This window comes from Poromitra crassiceps (genome assembly GCF_964638095.1).
Source record: "Poromitra crassiceps genome assembly, chromosome: 3".
Classification (NCBI taxonomy): domain Eukaryota; kingdom Metazoa; phylum Chordata; class Actinopteri; order Beryciformes; family Melamphaidae; genus Poromitra; species Poromitra crassiceps.
In genome coordinates this window covers 184,211-207,500 of record NC_139625.1, presented here as the reverse complement: position 1 = coordinate 207,500, position 23,290 = coordinate 184,211, and the positions used below count along the sequence as shown (strand labels likewise).

Here is a 23,290-nt window from a genome sequence, read left to right as displayed (position 1 = left end):
TTAGATAGTGAGGTAATATGCAGTTGTGCGGTGGTAGCATGGAGGGGGGTGTTTCCAGGACGCTGGATTACACCGTTAAGCCTTCTTGAGGTGTCGTGGGCCTAACTTAACGAAACGTCGGTGAAGGAAGGTGCCCACTTGAAAACCCCAATGACATGCTTCATACTGCTGTTGGCTAGGGTAGGTAACTGGTGATTTGTGTCTTGTTTATTAGTTTGTTAGCTTGTTAGCTTGTTTTATTCTGGATTGGGCTTCTAAATGTGTTTTTCCTCGGATTTTGGCACAAGGGATAGTAACATCTTGTCCTGTGTATTAATTAATATATATATACATACATATATATATATATATACATATATATATATACATACATATATATATACATACATACATATATATATATATATATATATATATATATATATATATATATATATATATATATACACATATATATATATACACATATATATGTATGTATATATATACACATATATAAATATACAGTATATATATACACATATATATAAATATATATATATACACACACATATATATATGTGTGTGTGTGTGTGTGTGGGGGGGCCGGACCCCACCTTAAAACCCAAAAACTGTTTCAAGTAGCCCTCGGCTTTCACCAAAAGGCCTGAACCCCATTACTGAAATAGCTCACCCCCATGAGAAGCCATAAGCACAGCTGGATTCCCGGCCACGCTTGCCGTTCCCAAGGTAAAAAGGCTGCCCCCAAGCCAAAGCTTGACACACCACTGGCCCCTCCAAGCCAGGAGCAGGCCTCTGCACTCATGCTATAAAGTAGCGTACCGGAGAAAAAATCAGTTCTAATACTGCTTTATGTGGTATACAGACGAACAGTGCTGAAGCGGTGGTGGACCCTTCCCCCTTAAAGATAACATTAGCTTAAACAAGCTAACTCGTAGTGAAGAAAGATCAGAGTCCTCTCCTTTCCTCATCCCTATTATTACAGGTTCGGTTACAAGCTCAAGTCTAGGGGCAATCAAATGGCACCGCAACTCTGCAACATGAAAGAAACAGGGCTGTCATCAAAGAGAATGGAAAGGGTTGCTCACCTGGCGAAGCTATCACAGTCCGGCCCAGGTGTAGTGTTGAGTAGGGATGGGAATTGATAAGGTTTTAGCGATTCCGATTCCATTTTCGATTCTGCTTATCGATCCGATTCTTTATCGATTCTCTTATCGATTCTCATTGGGCAAGGTGAAAAAAGAGTACAAACAAGTTTATTAACTCATTGAGTGCCAGCCACATTTGGAAAACGGATGCTCCCAGTGCCAGCCCTTTCAGAGCGTTTTCAGTGATTTCTCGAGGCCCACAGAATATTGTGTGATATTACTATGTAAACACCGAACACGTCCAAAGAACGATGAGAGTCTATTGTATCATCAGCAAAAAAAAGTTTATTGATATCATTTTCCGTTCTTTAGTTATCAGCCGGAGAAGATAGGTTGTTTTCAGCAAAAACAGACGTTTCAAACTAAGTAAGTAAAACTTTATTTATATAGCACCCTTCCCAGCACGAATGCACAGAGTGCTTTACACATTAAATAGCAACACAGAAATATAATTGCAGGAATAATACAAGAAAAAGGCAAAAACATAAGAACATACACAGAGCATGAACAGGTAAAAACAATGGCTAGGAATGACTAAAAGGCCTGTCTAAACAGGTGGGTCTTTAATAGTTTTTTAAACGAGAGCTCAGAGCGAGCGGCTCTCAGATCAGGGGGGAGGGCATTCCAGAGCTTCGGGGCTGTCACTTCGAAGGCTCTGTCGCCTTTTGTTTTTAGCCTGGTCCTGGGCACGACCAGGAGCTCTTGGTCGGATGACCTCAGAGACCGGCTGGCTGCATAGGGGTGGATGAGGTCAGAGATATAGGCGGGGGCTTGGCCATGGAGGGATCTGAATGCAAATACAAGGATTTTGAAATGGATCCTGTGCTGTACCGGGAGCCAGTGCAGTGAGGCTAGGATGGGGGTGATATGACATGACTTTTTTGACCTGGTGAGGAGTCTGGCAGCAGCATTTTGGATCAACTGGAGTTTAACCACAGATGATTTATTGAGATATGAATAAAGGGAGTTACAGTAGTCTAGTCTAGATGAAATGAATGCATGGATGGATATTTCCAGTTCGGCATGTGAAACAATGGTCCGGAGTTTGGCAATATTTCTAAGGTGGAAGAAACAGGTGCGGGTCACGGATTTTATGTGCTTGTCTAGGTGCATGGACTGGTCAAATATGACACCCAGGTTCCTCAGGTGAGGGCGCACGTTGTCCTTAAGGGACCCTAAGTGTGAGGCTATTTTTTTGGAGATGTTTTCGGCAGCTACAATCAGCACTTCCGTTTTTGTCGCATTTAATTGTAGGAAGTTGCTGCCCATCCAGTTTTGAATGGCGGACAGACACTCCAATAGGGTGCTCAGTTCCTCAATTTTATCTACCGTAAATTCCGGACTATAAGACGCACCGGTGTATAAGCCGCGGGACCAAAATTGACTATTTTTTTCTTCTATAAGCCGCACCGGACTATAAGCCGCGGGTGTTTTGATGTTTAATTACCATATGAAAGGGTTCGTGCACAGAGAGGAATGTCGGGAAAGAGATCGCTGTTTGGGGAAGCTCCCATTTATTAACATTTCAACAAAACAAAACAAAAGTCAGGTCACTAATCCCCAGACAAAATCACACAACAATAGGCTACCGTATATGTGCAGCAAACCTGTAACCAGAGAAGTCAAGTCACTAATCCTCGTCTTCCTCTTCTTCCTGCGTACTGAAACCACCAAAGTCCTCATCTTCAGTGTCGGAAACGAACAGGTTCAGGGTGGCTTCGTCAACCACTCTCCTCTCTCCTTCAGGTGCCATGGCACGAGTCCGATACCTCACGAGTCCGACACCTCACGAGTCCGAAAAAAGAGGCTAACTTCCCCCAGACCCTAACCCAAAACCTAACCTCTCCCACCCCCACGCCTAAACCTAACATCCCCCAGACCCTAACCCAAAACCTAACCTCTCCCACCCCCACGCCTAAACCTAACCTCCCCCAGACCCTAACCCAAAACCATGAGGTGTCGGACTCGTGAGGTATCGGACTCGTGAGGTATCGGACTAGGGGGCAGTCCCCGTGGCGTCATCCTCTTCATCCCGCAGCAGTCCAGCGTTTTGGAACCCGTTGGTAATTGTGGATGTTTTCACACTCCTATAATATTCCGTGATCTTCCTTTGTGTGAATTCGCCGAAGTTTGTGATTTTCTCCTGATAGTCGGGAGGGAGTTGTTCAGTAGTTCTCCCCCGGACGGACAGTCCCTTTTGCCCAGGTTACGCGCGGCTGCTCTGTTTGATCGGCGGCTGCTCTCTTTTAATGCGAGATTGACTGCTTTCAACTTGAAAGCTGCCTCGTGTGAATTTCTGCGTACCTTCCCCATGGTAAGTGAGAGTGTTGCTTCTACTGCTCGTCTTGTTGTGAATATTCCTTGATCTTCCTTTGTGTGAATTCGCCGAAGTTTGTGATTTTCTCCTGGTAGTCGGGGGAGGGAGTTGTTGCCCGAGTGGCCGTTTGCTTACCGTAATTACCATATGTAAGTGGTCACGCACAGAGGGGATTGTCGGGAAGAGATGGCTGTTTGAGGAAGCTCCCATTTACCGTATTACAACATTTCAACAAAACAACATAACACAACACCACCGTTGTTTATTTTTACAGTGCACACAGTGTCCGCGGTGTGGTGAAAAGAGGGCAAGAGAGGAAATTAAAACAGAAGTGGATTTATAGTTAGAAAGAGTGCTAAAAAAGAGAGATTTTTTTTTTTTTTTTTTTTTTTTTCTGAAAAAATCCATAGATAAGACGCACCGTTATATAAGCCGCAGGGGCCAAAAAACGGGAAAAAAGCCGCGGCTTATAGTCCGGAATTTACGGTAGTTTAATTAATTTAATTTTAATTTTATTTAACTAGAAGCTGAGATAATCAGCCTTTTGGAGAATGAAGCATTTCAAGCACATCACTGACTCTGAAGCTAATATTTTCTGATGTAGTGACACCTAGGGATGGGAATCGAAAACCGGTTCTTGTTGAGAACCGGGTCCCAGTGGATCAATTCCTTGGAATCGTTAGCCAAAATCCTTAACAATTCCACTATCGATTCCATGCGCGATGACGTCACACGCTGCGACACGCACGCAACGCAGCCTTGTTTTGTTTACAGTAGGAGAAAGAGAGCCAGCACACAAAAATGTCATTTCGTTGGGTTTATTCCAGCAACACCAGGTACAGCACACGGACGTTTCAGCCTAACGGCCTTCTTCAGCGTGTTGCTGTGTCAGGCGGAGATGACGTTTAAATACACTGAGAGCGGAAGTACTTTCAATAAACGAAATATGAAAATTCAGTTACAATATATAAAGAATTCAAGAACCAAGCAATACACAATACAAAAGTTCCATTATCAAAGAAAATGTCTACATTCAACAATGTATGCATATAAATAACAATGGTCAGTCCCACTGTGTGGGAGAGCAGAACCAGGCCTAGTAGTCCAGTAAAAATGTCACTTGACCTCACACTAATTGCAACAAAACCAAACTCAACTCATTTTGTATCCTCAATATGTCCTCAATGAAGGAAAAAAAGTGTTAAGGAAATGTATGAAGGGAAAATTTTGAAAATTACCTATATGATGCTACCAAAAACGTTTATTTATTTTTTAACATTTTTTTTAATTTATTTTTTTATTTTTTTTATTTTCTCCTTGAAGCAAATAACACATACAGGATATAAGTGATGAGATTTATGGCACATTAAAACAAAACAAAACAAAGGCTTACATAGGCTTTCATAGGCTACCATCATATTTAGGTCATTTTCAAAACTTTCCCTTCATACATTTCCTTAACACTTTTTTTCCTTCATTGAGGACATATTGAGGATACAAAATCAGTTGAGTTTGGTTTTGTTGCAATTAGTGTGAGGTTGACCCACATATTTGCGTAAAATGCCTGGACTATAGGTAAAGGCCCTGCTGTATTCAAAGTGACAGGTAGGCGGAGTAAAGGTCCTTGCACATAGAGTCCGTTTTTTCGTCCGAAATTGACGCACGAAAAAAATAAAAATACGACATTGACCACAAGAAACTAGAAGAAACGATACGAGGCCTTAAATCCTCATCGTGTTGCCTAGACACCCTGCCAACAAGCTTTCTAAAAAATGTCTACAGTTGCCTGGCGACCGACATACTGAAGATAATTAATACCTCTCTTCTTACAGGCATTTTTCCAAAATCTCTAAAAACTGCAGTTGTTAAGCCCTTGCTAAAGAAGCGTAGCCTCGACCCCTCTATAATCAGCAATTACAGACCAATATCAAATCTTCCCTTTATTAGCAAAATACTCGAAAAAACTGTCTACCAACAACTCAATACCTTTCTATCCTCCAATGATCTCCTAGATCCCTTCCAATCAGGCTTCCGACCCCATCATAGCACCGAAACTGCGCTTATCAGAGTTATAAATGACATCCGAATGAACACTGATTCAGGTAAAATCTCAATCTTAATGTTACTAGATCTCAGCGCTGCCTTTGATACGGTTGACCACGAAATTCTATTGGACAGACTGGAAAACTGGGTCGGGCTTTCCGGCACGGTCCTAGAGTGGTTCAGATCTTATCTGCAAGACAGGAACTACTTTGTCTCCATTGGCAACTACACATCTGACCAAACCAAAATGACATGTGGGGTACCCCAAGGATCAATTTTAGGTCCTGTCCTGTTTAACCTTTATATGCTCTCTCTGGGCCTAATTATGCAAAAAAACAAAATAGCTTATCATAGCTATGCAGATGACACCCAACTCTACATAGCCCTCTCATCGGATGACTATGCCCCCATAGAGACACTGTGTCAGTGCCTTGCGCAAATTAATGATTGGATGTGCCAGAATTTTCTCCAACTTAATAAAGACAAAACAGAGATAATTGTCTTCGGCAAAAAAGAAGATAGGCTCAAAGTTACTGCTCACCTCGAATCCCTATCTTTGAAGCCAAAGGACCAGGTAAAAAATCTTGGCATTATTATTGACTCTGATCTAAATTTCAACTCCCACATCAAGCTTATAAGAAAATCTGCCTTCTATCATCTAAAAAATATAGCAAGGATTAGAGGCTACATGTCCAAACAAGATCTTGAAAAACTAATTCATGCTTTCATTTCTAGCAGGCTAGACTACTGCAACAGTCTTTTCAATGGTCTTCCCAAAAAAGCTATTAAACAACTACAGCTCATTCAGAATGCGGCTGCTAGAGTTCTAACAAGAACCAAGAAAGCTGAACACATTACACCAGTTCTCAAATCCCTGCATTGGCTGCCAGTAAATCTTAGAATAGACTTTAAAATTCTGCTAATAGTTTACAAATCTCTCAACGGGTCAGGCCCACACTACATCTCTGAAATGCTTCTACACTATGAACCATCCAGATCCCTGAGATCTTCAGGCACTGGTCTACTAATTGTCCCGAGGACCAAATCAAAACATGGTGAAGCCGCGTTCTCCCACTATGCCTCTCATAACTGGAACAAACTCCCTGAACACATTAGATCTGCCCCTACTCTGCCTATTTTTAAATCCAAGCTAAAGACCTTTATGTTTACTCTTGCTTTTAACTGCTACTAAACTACTGCCTCTCTCGGCCTGTAATTAAAAAAAAAGATTCCTGTACATTTCCAACAAATGGACTGTACATGTAATAATAATACTGAAGAGTGCCTTGTAACTTATTTAAAACAGAAATAATGTTTCATGTTTGTTAATTTGAGTATATATTTTAACTAAAACTGTCGGCTGTGTTTTTTATGTGTTTTTTATATGTGCATTGCTTTGCTGCTTGTTTTTTCGATTATTTTTTGTAAAGCACCTTGAATTGCCTTGTGTATGAAAGGTGCTATATAAATAAAATTTGACTTGACTTGACTTGACCTCATTTGTGTCAATCATCATTGACACACCGAGTCCGACAATTACGTCCGTCATTTAAGTTTTCGGACGAGGTTCGATTTTCTGCGTTTTTCCGCATCCATGAAATCGTTTTGACAGGTGTTTGACCACCCAGAGCTGCCGTAGTGTTGCTATTCACAATGAAAAATGGCGTCTGAGAAGTTAATTCAGTTCGTCTCCCAGCACAAAGCATTTTATGGCAAAGCAAGAATACAGAGATTCGGAATTAAAAGACAGAATGTGCCGGGTGATTGCAGACCAGCTTGGAATGCGGGACGCGGTGTGTGTGTGTGTGTGTGTGTGTGTATGGGGAAGGGGGGGGGGGGGGGGAGAGAGAGACAGAGAGCCACACAGACACACTGCCAGTTGTGGATCAATAGGATCGCGGTAGTTTTCTTTTCGTTGCAAATCTTCGCAACGAATATTGGATAATTAACGCATCGGACTCAGTGGGTATCTGTGCGTGACGTTTTTTTCCCGGATGACGGATTAAAAAAACGCAGCGAACAATTCGGACTCTGTGTGCAAGGACCTTAAGCCAGGTCTGGACTACAGATAGATACAAAACAAAATACAGAATACAATAGAAATGTTTTAAAACAAGAATTATGCTTAAATAATTGCACGTTTCCACTATAATGGCCTAGAAAGAGGTCCCGCTGTATTGTGATAACAGAGAGGAGAGATTAAGCTAGGGCTGGAATGCATATTACTAAGTACATAAAAATGGACAATACAAATATGTTACAAAATTGCACATTCAAAGAAAGCAGCCCAATAACAGTTCCTCATTTAGTCCTTTCGGATGCTCTGTCTGAAGAGTGTGAATCCAAAAGGCCTCTCTCTGTAGCAAGGCCCTATCTCTATCCCCACCCCTTTTCAATGGACTGACAGTTTCTATGCCCTGGAACCTCAGGGTGCAAACCTCATGTCCCATAGCATTGAAATGTCTCGCTACAGAAGATTTTTCATCCTTATTGCGAATTTTACTCTTGTGCTCGGAGATGCGGGTTTTGAGTTCTCTACGAGTTTTCCCCACATAAACATTTGAACAAGGACATTTTAACAAGTACACAACAAATTTAGATCTACAAGAAATTCTACTTTTAATGTTGTACTTCTTGCCAGAGTGTGGGTGAGTGAAGGATTCACCTCTGATCATCGCATTACACTGCAAACAGCTCGAACAAGGAAAATTACCATTAGGTAGATTGGATAAAAAATGTGTAGGGCGTTCATAACAATCTGCCCTGACTAACATGTCTCTCAGGTTTGAGCCCGCTTCTGAGCAAAAATAGGGGAACTTGTGAACGCGTGTCCTACCAAGGGGTCACTGCCCAAAATATGCCAGTGGCTGAGAACAGCGTTTTTTATTTCATGCGACACCGGAGAAAAAGTTGTGGCACATACAATTTTAGTGCCGTGGCCCGAGGGAGATTTGGGAGTGAGCAGGTCATGTCTGTTTAAATCCCTGACCTTCTGAAGGCTCACACTTGTTTTGTTTACAGACCGCAGCCACCATGGCGTCTAGGCAGAAGCAAAACGATGACCACAGTGCCACTTGCAATCCTTGCAAAACCTCTATTTCGTCAAAGGGGGGAAATACTAGCAATATGCAGAAACATTTGTCCACACAGCATGCAATAATGTTGGAGGAATATCACGTTTTTGATGTGCTACGGAGTGACGCTAACGTGGCTAACAGCAGCGCGGCTAACAGCAGCGCGGCTAACGTTAGCGCGTCATCTGTTTATAATGGAGAGTAAACTCCTCCAGACGCTGTCGGCTGGTAGTCGCTCTAGGTCAGAGGCTCTAGCGAGTACTTCTTGTGCACCTCTAGCCCCTCCATTCACCCAGGCAGGGAAGAGTAAAATGACCGAGGCGAGGGTAAACAAATGTCACCGTCCGAGCAGTGACTAGTTTGTCTGACATGCCAGCTAAAGTAAAATGTCAAAGTTGCATGTTGTCATTCTAACCACTAGTTCTGTTTCATTCATTCCCACTATATATTTTCTATAGGGAGATGACAAAGATGCTCCACCCAAAATACAAACCCCCAAACAGAGCCAGTTTAACAGACACTGATCCCTGCTTGGTATGGGATTGAAAAGAGCAATCTGATCTCAGAGCTGAATAATAATTCATGATTATAATAATAATAATATAAAAGAAAATTAATGTTAATAAACCCGTTTGTAGTCTTTTTTTTTCCCTTGCCCAATGAGAATCGATAAGAGAATCGATAAGGAATCGGATCAATTCAATTCAATTCAATTCAAACTTTATTTCAGACCCAGGGAGATCCATAATATAATAAAAAGAAAAACAATAAAAAGGCAGTACAATAAATAGTAAGTGTTGATAACAGCACACAGGATATGAAGATACTCAGGGTCTAGTATACAGACATTTTCGCCAGTGGTTCCACAGTCTGGAAAAGAACTTGCCCGAGCTGCGTTCATGATTGGTCAGTACAGCAATAATGTCATTTACAGATTCAGATGCCCTGCACATAAATCTATACATTAAATTTCTGAGAACGGCAGAGCAAGTCGGTACCCCGATACTGACAAACATAATGCTTGCACTAGAGCTCCTCTGAACTTTTAGCAGCAGCCTCATGCAGTCATTATAAGCCACAGTAAGCTTTCTCATGCTGTTTTGTCTATAACGACACCACAGGTGAGCCGTATACAGGGGTGTACAGTATGCTTTAAAAAGTGAGATCTTCACAGAGATAGAGCACATTGAGAACTTGCGACACAGTATATTTGCTTGGGCATACAGCTTCCGTCGCTGCCTTAGGATGTCCTTATCATCAGAGAGGTCGTCTGAGATAACATGGCCCAGATATGTAATCTCATCACACGTGCTGAGCAAAGTGCCAGACAGGTAGAAGTCAGGGAAAATTGCCCGCTTGTCTTCTCTACTTCTAATGATCATGAGCTTGCTCTTTTTGGCGTTATAGATAATATCTGAGACAGCCCCGTACTGTGTGCAAATTTTCAAGAGCTGTTGGAGACCAGCACTAGAAGGGCTAAAGACGACCAGGTCATCAGCATACATAAGATGATTAATAACCAAGTCACCCACCCTACAGCCCGTACCTGATGTATTTAACAGCAAAGACAAATCATTCATATATAAATTAAACAAAATTGGTGACAATATTCCCCCCTGGCGGACGGAATTGGACACATGAAAGGGAACCGATGTCACACTCCCCCATTTTACTCTCATTGTCTGTCGGGCATACCAGTATACTAAAATGCGTACTAAAAAACTGGGAACCCCACTTTTAGACAATTTAGAAAACAATTTCTCATGATTAACACGATCGAAAGCTTTAGAAGCATCAATAAAACACATAAACATAGTGGAATTGTGCCTATTAAATTTATCTAAAATTTCTTTGAGAGCAAAAATACATAGGTCAGTTCCAAGTTTTCGTTTGAAACCAAATTGATTGTCAGCAGACTGAATAAACCTCTCAAGTCTACACAGAATAACTGACTCCATGACCTTGGACATGACACTTGCTATGGCTATTGGCCGATAATTGTCTGAGCTGTTCAGCTTCCCTACTTTGTCCTTAACCACAGGCACCAGGACACCAGAGAGCATTGATTCTGGTAGCACCCCATGTACAAACAGCCCAGTGTAACACATGGCCAACAGAGGGCACAGTTTCCCACTTGCAAATTTTAAATGTTCTGCAGTAATACCATCAAGACCACAGGCCTTACCATCTTTAAGCTTCAGTATTAACTTGCGGATTTCGTCAGGGGTGACAACAACATCATCATTATAATCTACATTATCTACAATATACAGGTTGCTTTTTACACAGTTTAAAAGCTCATAATATTTCCTCGATAAGCAGAATCGAAAATGGAATCGGAATCGCTAAAATCTTATCAATTCCCATCCCTAGTGACACCTCAAAAATAATTTCCTTCAATAAAACAGCGAAAACAAAGGAATTTTGTTTGGCAAAATAATATTTTTTAGCTGCAACCAGCAGCGCTGGCCCCTGCTGCGCAGACCCTACACCTTCTTGCTGGTCTTGATTTACTGCTGGCGGGCATCAGATATTCTAGCTTGTGTTTGCCAACCAATCTGTCCTTCGAGCCTGCTGTCTGGGTCAGTGTTGTATGCTGCCCTGCATGCCCCACCCCCCCTCAACTGCAAACCCCTCCTCCGTGGGTGTGGCTCTGGTGGCTCTCTGCTGCGTTTGCTCTGCACTGAAAACCCAGCTTTTTCACAGCGTTCCGCCGTTTTTGTCGCCCGCTCCCAGCGCTTCCAACTGAGAATAATAACAACTCCACAACTAATCATGTGGAGGAGCTATCGCAGCTCAATGTTAACTCAATGAGTTAACATGAATTTTCTTTTATATTATTATTATTATTATAATTATGTATTATTATTCAGCTCTGAGATCCGATTGCTCTTTTCAATCCCATACCAAGCATGGATCAGTGTGTCTGTTAAACTGGCTCTGTTTGGGGGTTTGTATTTTGGGTTGAGCATCTTTGTCATCTCCCTATAGAAAATATATAGTGGGAATGAATGAAACAGAACTAGTGGTTAGAATGACAACATGCAACTTTGACATTTTACTTTAGCTGGCATGTCAGACAAACTACCTAGTCACTGCTCGGTGACATTCGTTTACCCTCGCCTCGGTCATTTTACTCTTCCCTGCCTGGGTGAATGGAGGGGCTAGAGAGGTGCACAAGAAGTAGGCCTACTCGCTGCAGCCTCTAACCCAGAGTGACTACCAGCCTCTGAACCAGTCTGAATCTGAACGTCGTCATTATCTAAATGAAATGGATGGAAATGGAGTATTGGTGAAATCTGGTTTACACAATGAAACAAATCGCACAAACACTAAACACACAATAGACGGGGTCTGGAGGAGCGCTAACGTTAGCCGCGCTGCTGTAGCCACGTTATCGTCACTCTGTAGCACATCAAAAACGTAACATTCCTCCAAAATTGTTGCATGCTGTGTGGACAAATGTTTCTGCATATTGCTAGTATTTCCCCCCTTTGACGAAATAGAGGTTTTGCAAGCATTGCAAGTGGCACTGTGGTCATCGTTTTGCTTCTGCCTAGACGCCATGGTGGCTGCGGTCTAAACAAAACAAGGCTGCGTTGCGTGCGTGTCGCAGCGTGTGACGTCATCGCGCATGGAATCGATAGTGGAATTGTTAAGGATTTTGGCTAACGATTCCAAGGAATTGATCCACTGGGACCCAGTTCTCAACAAACCAAACTTGATCCACTTTTTCATGCTGCTTTGAGATATATTTCCACCTCAGGCTACAGGACCCATCACTGTATCTTGTACAATCTAGTCGGATGGTCCTCCCTGACTATGCGTAGGATGCAGCATTGGTATATTCTCATGTATAAGACCATTCTGGGTAAGTTACCCTCTTACTTATGCTCTAAATTTGTGTCCATAACTACCTCGTATAATCTCAGATCCAACTGGTTGCGCTTTAAAGTGCCTCCTGTACGGACTGAGGCTGGTAAAAGAAGCTTATCTTATTTTGGTCCCTGGTCCTGGAACGACCTGCAGACACGTTTTAAGTTGGTTTCTTTGATTTCGTTGTCCAGTTTTAAACACAAGTTGTCAGAGGTTCTTGTCTCGAGCTGCTCCTGTGGCAACATTTAAACTTCCACTGTGCACTTTGTCTCTTTATGCACTTTATGCCTCTTGTAGCAATATTTAAACTCCTCTGTGCACAATATGCCTCTGCATTTTATGCCTCTTTTTATCATCAATTTTATGACTATGATTTGAGGATGTAAATCGTAATATACGATTTTATTTCGTATGCTTCTTACTATTACTTCTGATGCAGTGTTGGTGTAGTCTGTGCTCTGTTTTAATTAGTTTTTGTATCTTGTATGTAAATGTGTGTATGATCTGATCTGTAACTTGCTGCCTTCTTGGCCAGGTCGCAATTGTAAAAGAGATTTCGTATCTCAATTTGTTTTACCTGGTTAAATAAAGGTTATAATAATAATAATAACAAGAACCGTTTCTCGATTCCCATCCCTAGTGTTGAGGCGCTCTTCCTCTGGACAGCAGTTGAGGATGAGTGGAGATCGGCAACTCCACTTCTGATCATTTAGACGCGTTACAGAACTCAAAACACACACTGGTAAATAATGTGACATAAAAGAAAGACAAAACGAGGACTCCAAGCGAGCGGCTGTCTGGCTCCTCTTCTACATTGATTTCAAGAGAGAGCAATCGCCGTTTTCCGGGCTCATTAAATACCAGCCCGTACCTAATTTCCTGAGCCAACCTCTTTCTCTCAATGACAGCCATCAAAAATATGAAGAGATATATAATACATATAAACAATCATAACATCCTATCTGAGAGGGAGAGTAGCGAACACCTGTGACGGATTCGGGGACGAATGCGCAGACAAGACCGAGATCCACTTCGCAATCGGACTTCTCGAAAACGACCGTCGCGACCCGAACTTAATTGTGTGCACACCATAAAAGTAAGAAGGGCTATTTTTCTTATAGATTCCAGGCAGAACTTAGTAGATGTTAACAGAACTGAATTATTGAACTGCAATGTTAAAGTGTAACTAACCCCCAAAACACTTTTTTATATTTTTTATACTTTTTTAATATATATGACTTTGGGGGTGATGTGTGAAGAATTCTGGTCAAAATTTCCACATTTGACACCAAACTGTTGCCATTTTACCATTTGTATCATTTTTCAGCAGCATATCTGGCATAAGCGCCCTCTAAGGGTCGAACACTGCTTTTTTTTCTTTTCTCAAATGAATGGGATATTTGACACGTTGTGACGTCATGGTGAACCAAAGACTATGGGATTTCAAGATAGTTACTCCACTACTCCCCCTGTACCCTTTCGGCTCCTCACAACTCAGTGCACTTAGCAGCAGCATCATATCTCTCTCCCACTTTCCCCATGCAGATCCCCCCCTCTCTCTCTCTCTCTCTCTCTCTCACTCACTCACTCTGCTGCTTGTAGGGAGCCGATCTCTCTCTCTCTCTCTCTCCCCCTCTGCCTGTCAGCAGAGCGACTAGCGACTGGGGACTGGGGGGGGGGGGGGGGGTGAGCAGCACAGCACACTCTCTCTCGCCCAGCATCAAAGTGAGAGCCTCACTTTCATCCTTCCGCAAACAAATCTTGTCGCAGTATAGCGCACATGTAAAATATAACGCTATACTACGACGTGACAACGTGACAAAGCTGGTCTAAACACATCGGCTACTGTAATATCGTCACTGTGTACAAGCAACGGGGGGGGGGGGGGGGGGGTTGACTCGCTGTGTGTGTGTTTTGCTGTCTGGAGCACTTTCTCCAGTGCTCTCTGTGCACAGTCTGACATTTCCGCGGCTATCAGTCCGACTTGGAAGCACTTTCTCTCGGCCAGTCAAACGGGAGAGTCTGCTCGCTCATGCACCCGCAGCAGCACACAGCAGCAGTGAGAGGCGGGGGCTTTCAACAGTCTGACATTTCAGCAAACAAATCTCGTCGCAGTTTAGCGGGAATGTAAGGTATAACGCTATACTACGACGTGACAACGTGACAAAGCTTCTCTAAACATATCGGCTAATATAATATCATCACTGTGTACAAGCAACGCCAACTTCTCAGGAAATGAAAGTCAGCAGAGCAGAGCAACTGGCTCGGTCTGTGTGTGTGTGCTCCGAGGAGGAGAAGAGCTCTGTCCTGCTCTGCCTGCGCCCTGAGAGGAAAAATCAGAGGTGTTGTAACTTTCAACAAGAATCACGAAAAGCCCCAAAACGCAAATTAAAAACGGATTTCATTGCACGGTTTATCTCTAGTTAGACGAGGGAATTACGTGGAGAAATCTCGCATTGTGTTACCCCAGAGCGAGAGGTTTGTCCTATTGTGGGTGTGCTGCTGTTAACGAGCCCATGTCACTTTGCTCTCGTAACGTAATTTGACACCCTGCCATAGAGATACATGCAGAAAAATAATTAAATTTCTAGTTCGCCACTGAATTACCAAATTGATATAACTTTCAACCATTTTCAGATTTTCTGTTTCCATACAGACCAACAGCGTTGGCTAGTTGTTGATATTTATAAAGATATTGCCCCTCTCAAATAAATTATTTTTGAGGCAGTAGGCAAACTGTAATGGCGTCGATTTCCGAAAAAGAATCTTGACTTGAACACAGCCAAAGAGTCCAGTATAGACAAGAGCATATGTCATTTCTTGGTTTTTTCCATAGGTATTTTCAAATCACTGTTCTGATACATATCTAGGGGGTTAGTCCCCCTTTAAGCTCTGAAACTGTGATTTTGTGTGATTGCATGACTTGTTGATTCAGAGTTCCTTTACTGTTGTTACTAGCGTTATTATTGGAACCATACTGTGTCCCCGCCAGACAAACGCGGGTTTAGCTACTGGGCTAGCATTGCTGACTTGTTGCCAGTCCATTCCACAAGAGCGGTGCTAACGGGTTTGCGTTGCAGTCCAGATATTAGCCAATACCACCATTGCCCCTTGTCTCTCTCTCTCACACACACACGCACCCCCACCCTCACGCACGAGCACACATACACGTGGTCCTTTGTGCGCCGCCATCTTAGAAGGACCAAGCGTCAGTAGACAAATGCCATTTTGGATTCACACTCATCTATTTTAGTGCTCTGCCAACATCTAAAATCCACACAGTGCAACTACACACACACACACTCACATAACCCGCATAACGTGGTTTAACAAGAGGTATTGCTGCTGTTTCATGTAATCTTTATTTTACTTAAAGGTATACTATGCCGACCAGTTTCCATCAAAGACCTATACATAGATGGTCAATTTGCATCCTTTGATCAACTAAAGAGTAGGTTGCCCGGGACGCACTGGTTCATATACCTGCAAATCAGAAATCATGTTCGATCCAAGATTCACAACTTTGAGGCGCTTCCAAATGAACATGCCTTTTTCGATGTTTTGCGTGGCAGGGGGAACTTGGCGTAAATTTGTCTGACATTGTATGGGGTAGGAGTCTGTCTCTGATACAACTCTACTCAGTTAACTCATTCAGGGCCAATGACGTCTTTGACGTGTTATCAGGAATAGCCCAGAGGGCCAATGACGTGTTTGACGTGTTTTTGTTTTTATTACTGCAGCGCGTAGTTCAAACACTTCCTCAGCCTGTGACATAGTATCAGGTCCCTAGCATCTAAGACAACACGTGAACAAACACATACCGCAGCTGTTGTTTTGAAATTGAGCAGGAGGAAAAGCAGAAAACGGATAAGGAGCTTGCCTTGTGCAGACAGGAGAAACGCCATTGAGCGCGCTGCAGGAGCTGGTCGCTTTCCTGTGTGCCAGCCGGGAGAAAACGGGAGAAAGTAATCCAGAGATGCGTTTGATCATCGGAGGAATGAGGAAATGATCGATCAGAGGGCGGTGAGGACGTGTTGAATAGCCGAGGGGAAAACGGGAACGATCAAATAGCAGGAGGATAGGACAGGGAGACATGGACGAGGACGGGTGGACCAGAACAAAACAAAATAAACACACGGCAGAAGCGGCAGTCACAGCAGCCTGCTGTCCGTTCTCAAGAGCTATTCAGTTGGTTCATGAAATCGCTGGGCTGCGTGCCCTCCAGTGTTGCTCCTGGCCAATCCCGGCGCCACAGGGCGTGGTTATTGCTTATCCTATGTGGGGTTAGAAATCACGCAACGAAGGGGGATCGTGTGTGTGTGTGTGTGTGTGTGTGTGTCAGTCTGTCTGTCTGTCTGTCGGTGTGTCTGTCTGTCTGTCTGTCTGTCTGTGTGTCTGTCTGCACACTCACTCACACTGCTGTATTGTTGAATGTAAAAAAAAAGCACTTCATGTGTATATATATATATATATATATATATTTATTTTTTCATTTGTGTCATAACGAATAGTATTTACATGTCTGATGTCAATACAGTTCAAAATAAAAGAATTGAGAGCGAGTTCTGCCTGAGATTGTGCCCTTTTACAAAAATTGCCTTTTCTCCTGTTTATTTTCTCAGGGAGACCTTTTGGGTGAAAACAGGGTGTATATAAATGGATATAAGTAGAGTACAGAACATGCTAAAAGCTCACTTTTTTTTTCCTGGTGAACCCAGAGACGTACATCTTCATTTTGAGGTATTGCAAATCACTCTGGTGCTAATAGATAATTTACTGTGGGTCTTGAAAGATGACCAACAATTATGAAAATCTTTGGCCTGTGCTAAATATTGGCAGTCCTAAACTGGCCATGAATGAGTTAATAGTAGGCACCAGCTGATCTAATTCAAAGTCGCTCATCGTCTTCACTATTCTAAGCAAACGTTGCACAAGATCTTCCCCTGTGTCTGTGTGACAGGTGTCAGACGTCAGAGGGCACTCTGTCTCATGCCTTCTGGTTCTGCCCTTCACTGATAGGATTCTGGGTAAAAATATTTTACTGGTACTCTAAGGCCTACAAGATAACCCTTCAGCCGGAGGCAGAACTCACCATCTTCGGTTGCTTGGAGACCTCTCTGGACTTCCCTACAGCTGTGCAACAGTCTCTGACACTAGGGACAACTGTTGCCAAAAAACAAATTCTGAAGGAATGGAAATCCCCCTCTTCACCCTCTTTCCAATTGTGGTTGACAGACTTGATCTGATCTCTGTTATAAGGATGGAGAGACTCAGCTCCCTAAGGACCAACTCAATTAAAAAATTTCTAACTATTTGGGACCCATTTCTAGCCTACCTTGATGAGATTAGGGGCGGCAGGTGACTGCACCCTATCCATCTGATAACCCTATCCAGCACCATATTATATTACAAAACTGTAATATTGAGTGTCGTTGTGGCATGTCTCCCCCCCCCGCCTGAGCCTCTTTGTCTTGTTCTTGTTTTGTTCAAGAATTTTTTTTAAATAAAATATGTATAATATTTTAATATTTATTTTATATATTTATATTTCTTTTTAGTAAAATAAAAAGAAACACATTATATAATTATACAAAAGTTTCCCCTCAAAACAATCACTTCTGGCCTATATAATATTGTGGCAGTGTGTTTGTGCTAAACCCGTACTTTTAAAACGTACCGGTGCCTGAACCGATACTTTTTAAAATCTAAAGTGGATTTAAAGTTGATTTCTTAATTTAAAGAGGATTTCAAGCGGCACACTCCAAACAATAATGTTAGTAAAGGTGTATGCGGTGCTGGTGTCAAAGCACTGGGGGGCATATATTTAAATCAGTAGCTCAGCATGGCACCTTAAATCTGTGGTGCAATTAGGTACTGGTTGTAAAGGTACCGGTACCGTAGTGGTACCGCCTTTTGGTACCAATGTATCTATGTCATTTGATGGTGGTAATTTTGGAAATGTGGGGAATTGTTTTTGGGTCAAATTATGTATTGTACATGAATTGGTTCTCCAGGTGCAGTGCAGTTCACATACGACCAGCGGCTGGAGTTTGGGCTGTTTGATCATCCGAGTAAAGATGAAGCCATCAACGCTCTGCGGAGGATTCCTTACATGAGTGGAGGAACGGCGACCGGTGATGCTATCACCTACACCACCCAGAACCTGTTTAGGTAAAACCATCACAACCCAGAACCTGTTTAGGCAAAACCATCACCACCCAGAACTGGTTTAGGTTAAACCATCACCACCCAGAACCTGATTAGGTAAAACCATCACCACCCAGAACCTGTTTAGCTAAAACCATTATCATCCAGAACCGCGTGATTTCTATTCGCACATAGGTTACGCAATAACCACGCCCTGTGCCCGCCTACGCAGCAGTCAAGCGCCGGGATTGGCCAGGCGCCCATGAGCTGCCAACATGATTTCGGTAAAAGGGTAAATTAACAATGTTTTAACAAATTTGTCTCCATCAAAACTTCTCAGCAAAACTAACACAGTTAGATTGTTCTTATAGCACAACTTTTTTCATCTCGTCTTAATCTGATAATTATTTGAGGCAATAATGATCTTTCTCCTCAGAAAGCCCTGTGAGAAAATCCCATCAATTTGCATCAACCCCAAGAAGAGTAATATCTCTGGGTTTCCTGTTTTGAAGGTCTGCTTTGAATAGTAGCCTATGAAATAAATACCATAGTAAACGTCTGCTTTGAATAGACAAATTAGCCATTTTCACTTCCCACCCAATTCATATTATGATATGAGCTATGAACGTGAACACAACACCGTTTATATTATTGCATGTTTTTGTAGATTGTGTAGCCTACATTGTGTAGATTACAATTATTTTGCTTATTATTATTACTATGCTAAGGAAGGTAGGTGACCATAATTCATTTCAATGTCCGCTCTCAATGTCCGCTCTCGAAATCGCTGTCCGTTCTCAAGAGCTATTCAGTTGGTTCATGAAATCGCTGGGCTGCGTGCCCTCCAGTGTTTGTGGTGTGGGAGATTCCAGCTGTCAAAAGAAGACAAAAGACTTGCTCCTGGCCAATCCCGGGGCTTGACTGCTGCGTAGGCGGGCACAGGGCGTGGTTATTGCGTAACCTATGTGCGAATAGAAATCACGCTACAGAACCTGTTTAGGTAAAACCATCATCATGAATGACATCACTGGTCCACAACTTAACTCAAATCAACTCTCAATATCTGTCAAACTAAATGAATAATACAGCTGTGCACAGGGAACTGTCGCCAAAAGACTCATTCTGAAGGAATGGAAGTCCTCCACTTGTAGCATTATTGCATACACGAATATCAGATTTGTTGATAACTTCAATACATTTTCGTCCGAAAATGACAATTTATCACTTGTTAAAAGGAAAGGGGCACCACTCCTGTATGTTGTCGTAAATTCGTTTCAATTGTAAATACAACACAGAACCTTGTTATGGGAGATTTAGTGACTCAACACAAAGTCTATTCCAAATGAAGTGGATTTTAACACAAAACAAGACTGCACCATTCAGTTCAATATTGCAACTATCACTGCTTTGTGACAAAACCTGAACAATACTGACTTGCAGCTTCAAAGATTAGACGTACCTAGACACAACTGGTTATAGGCTAGGTGAGATAATACACGACAGCAACATTCAGTTTACTATATTGCACTATATAACACACACTTCTTGTGACAACTACTGTAAAGTCTGTGTTGGTGTTTTCAAAAGTTAAATGAACCTAGGCATTCCTGATTATAGTCTAGGTGAGAGAAACTACATTACATTATATTACGTAATTTAGCAGATGCTTTTGTCCAAAGTGACTTACAATATCACAATTTGTCAACAGTACAGAAAACAACTATGCAACACAATGACAGCTAAGATATTTTGATAGACTAGCACCATGTAGGAAGTAGTTCGAGAAGGAATAAGTAACATGTAGAGTTTTTTTTTTTTTTTTTAAGATGTTAGTTCAAGAAGGGCCCAGGTTGATGCGAGCCAAGATGGGAAGCCAGTGAAGGTCACGGAAGAGGGGAATGACATGAGATAATTTAGGTTCGTTGAACACCAGACGGGCTGCAGCGTTCTGAATGAGCTGAAGCGGTCGGATGGCTGCGGCAGGTAGCCCAGCCAGAAGAACATTACAGTAGTCCAGGCGAGAGATGACAAGTGCCTGGACCAGGAGTTGTGTCGCTTCCCTTGTGAGAAACGGAAGGATTTTGCAGATGTTGTACAGGGAGAACATACAGGAGCGAGCAGTTGCTGCGATGTAGGCTGAGTTGGACAGCTGGTTGTCAAGGATCACTCCAAGGTTCTTAGCTGTTTGAGAGGGAAATACAGTAGTGTTGTCAATGGAGATGGAAAGGTTGGTGAGGGGACAGTCTTTCCCAGGGAGGAAGAGTAGCTCTGTCTTACCAAGATTCAGCTTGAGATGGTGGGCAGACATCCAGGCACCAATGTCTTTGAGGCCTGCAGCGACTCGACTTGGGTGTCTGAGGGGGGGAAAGAGAGGTAGAGCTGAGTGTCGTCAGGATAGCAGTGATAAGAGAAGCCAAGAGATGAGATCACATGGCCAAGAGATCTGATGTAGAGAAGGAATAACAAGGGGCTCAGGACTGAGCCCTGGGGCACACCTGTGCTAAGAGTACAGGATCTGTATAGGGATCCTCGCCATATAACCTGGTATGAGCGGTTAGAGAGATATGAGGCAAACCAGGAGAGTGCAGATCCTGAGATGCCTAGATCACAGAGAGTGGAGATAATAATCTGGTGGTTCATTGTATCAAAAGCTGCAGACAAGTCAAGGAGGACAAGGACAGAGGAGAGGGATGAGGCCTTAGCAGTGTGGAGGGCATCAGTGACTGAAAGGAGAGCTGTCTCAGAGTGAGATGGGAAGGGAGAAGGTTATAAAGTGATGATCAGATACAGGGAGAGGAGTGACCGTGAGGTTGGAAGTGCAGCAGGATCGGTTGAAGACCAGGTCAAGTAGGTTCCCTGCCTTATGAGTGGGTGGAAATAGAGAGAGGGAGAGATAGAAGGATGAGAAGAAGTTAAGGAAGAGGGGAGATTGCAGGGTTACTGCCTGGATGTTGAAGTCACCCAGAAGAATGAGTGGAGTGAATGGTAAATGGTAAATGGCCTGCATTTATATAGCGCTTTTATCCAAAGCCCTTTACAATCAGTAGGTAGTCTACATTCACCCATTCATACACTGATGGCGGCAGGCTGCCACGCAGGGTGCCTACACACCATCGGGAGCAAGGAGGGTTAAGTGTCTTGCCCAAGGACACAACGACGGCAGCTGGGAGGGAGCGGGGATCGAACCGCCAACCCTTGCGTCATTGGCCGACCCGCTCTACCTCCTGAGCTAAAGCCGCCCCTCCATGTGTCCTGGAGTGCCATCCTCAGGAAAGACGGAGAGGAGGGTATCCATCTCATCAAGGAAGTTACCAAGCAGACCAGGCGGGCGGTAGATCACCACAATGTTGAGCTTGACAGGTAGGGAAACAACTGCATGGGACTCAAAAGAGGATATAGAGAGATGAGAGAGAGGAGTGACCGTGTAGGTCCATTTCGGTGAAATGAGGAGTCCGGTGCCTCCCCCACGCCCAGCGGCCCTGGGGGTTTGGGAGAAAGATTAAGCCACAGAGAGTGCAGCTGGAGTAGCACTATTTTCAGGTATGATCCAGGTCTCTGTGAGGGCTAGAAAGTGGAGGGATTGAGATAGAGCATGAGCTGAGATGGTCTCAGTTTTCTTAACAGGCAGTTCCAGAGTCCTGCAGTAATAATAAAAGGACTACTTGTGCGCTTTGGGTAGGAAAAAATACCAGGGTTACTACATCTGAAGCTGCAATGTCTACGGCGTCTATGGGCTGATGTTACATCAGGGATGGGGAAAAGACACATACTGTAGGTAGATGAGTAGGTAGTTAGTAAAAGAGAAGTAACACAAAACCCTATTCTCTGGACTACTTCGTGCTCAGAGGCTGTCGCTAGAGCTGTCGCTCCAATTTCCTCATTGCGCGGCTCGCAAGACGCTGGCGGCTCTCGAAGCTTTAGTTGGCGGCTCTAAGAAATTGCAAAAAAAAAATTTTTTTACCCTGCTCTCCCCAAAATTTCAATAAACCTTTATGGCATATTATTACAATACAACAATACTGGTGTTGACAGTAATAGAAGGTGCCAAATCACTCAAAACAATAAGCATTTTGCTTTTAGGAGTATTGTGCCAGCGTGCAGCGCTGTTCCAAAACGTGTCAACGTGTGTCGTTGCCTGGGAAACGCACATCCCATAATACAACTGTTCACATCGCATCCCATAATAGTATGATGATACTTGGGATGCCATTGCGAACATAGATGTGACCAGGTTAGCTAAAACTTCAGCGTCGCCAGCGACGGCCCCCACCGTTGCGGTCGGGGTATGTTTCGAAATCCCTCCAGGCCTGAAAGATTTTCTAGGGGAAACTGGTATATATATATATATATATATATATATATATATATATATATATATATATATATATATGAAGAGAAAGGAGAGTCCCCACGCACAGCCAGTGGAAAGATCAGGTGCTGGTAGGTTGCAGGTACAAGGCATAAAACAAAAGAAGGTACCACCGCACACTGAAGTCAGGATTTACTGTGATTTATTCAGCAAACGACGCGTTTCGCTGTAGCAGCTTCATCAGGTTTGAGCAAACTTCAGTGTGCGGTGGTACCTTCTTTTGTTATATTTATATACCGTATATATGTATGTGTGTGTGTGTGTGTGTGTGTGTGTGTGTGTGTGGTAAAAAAAAAAAAAGTAGGCAGATGTGCTT

General features: G+C 43.0%; 1 protein-coding gene across 1 annotated transcript in view; it reads left to right on the top strand.

Moving 5' to 3' along the window:
• coch (coagulation factor C homolog, cochlin (Limulus polyphemus)) overlaps nucleotides 1–23,290 on the top strand; it is a gene marked incomplete at both ends in the record, with an annotated part of 91,489 nt that overhangs the window by 28,738 nt on the left and 39,461 nt on the right. Inside the window, one exon of the mRNA XM_083634292.1 lies at nucleotides 18,473–18,629. Within this exon, the coding sequence (XP_083490418.1) occupies nucleotides 18,473–18,629 (157 nt within the window). The remainder of the gene's footprint in view (nucleotides 1–18,472; nucleotides 18,630–23,290) is intronic.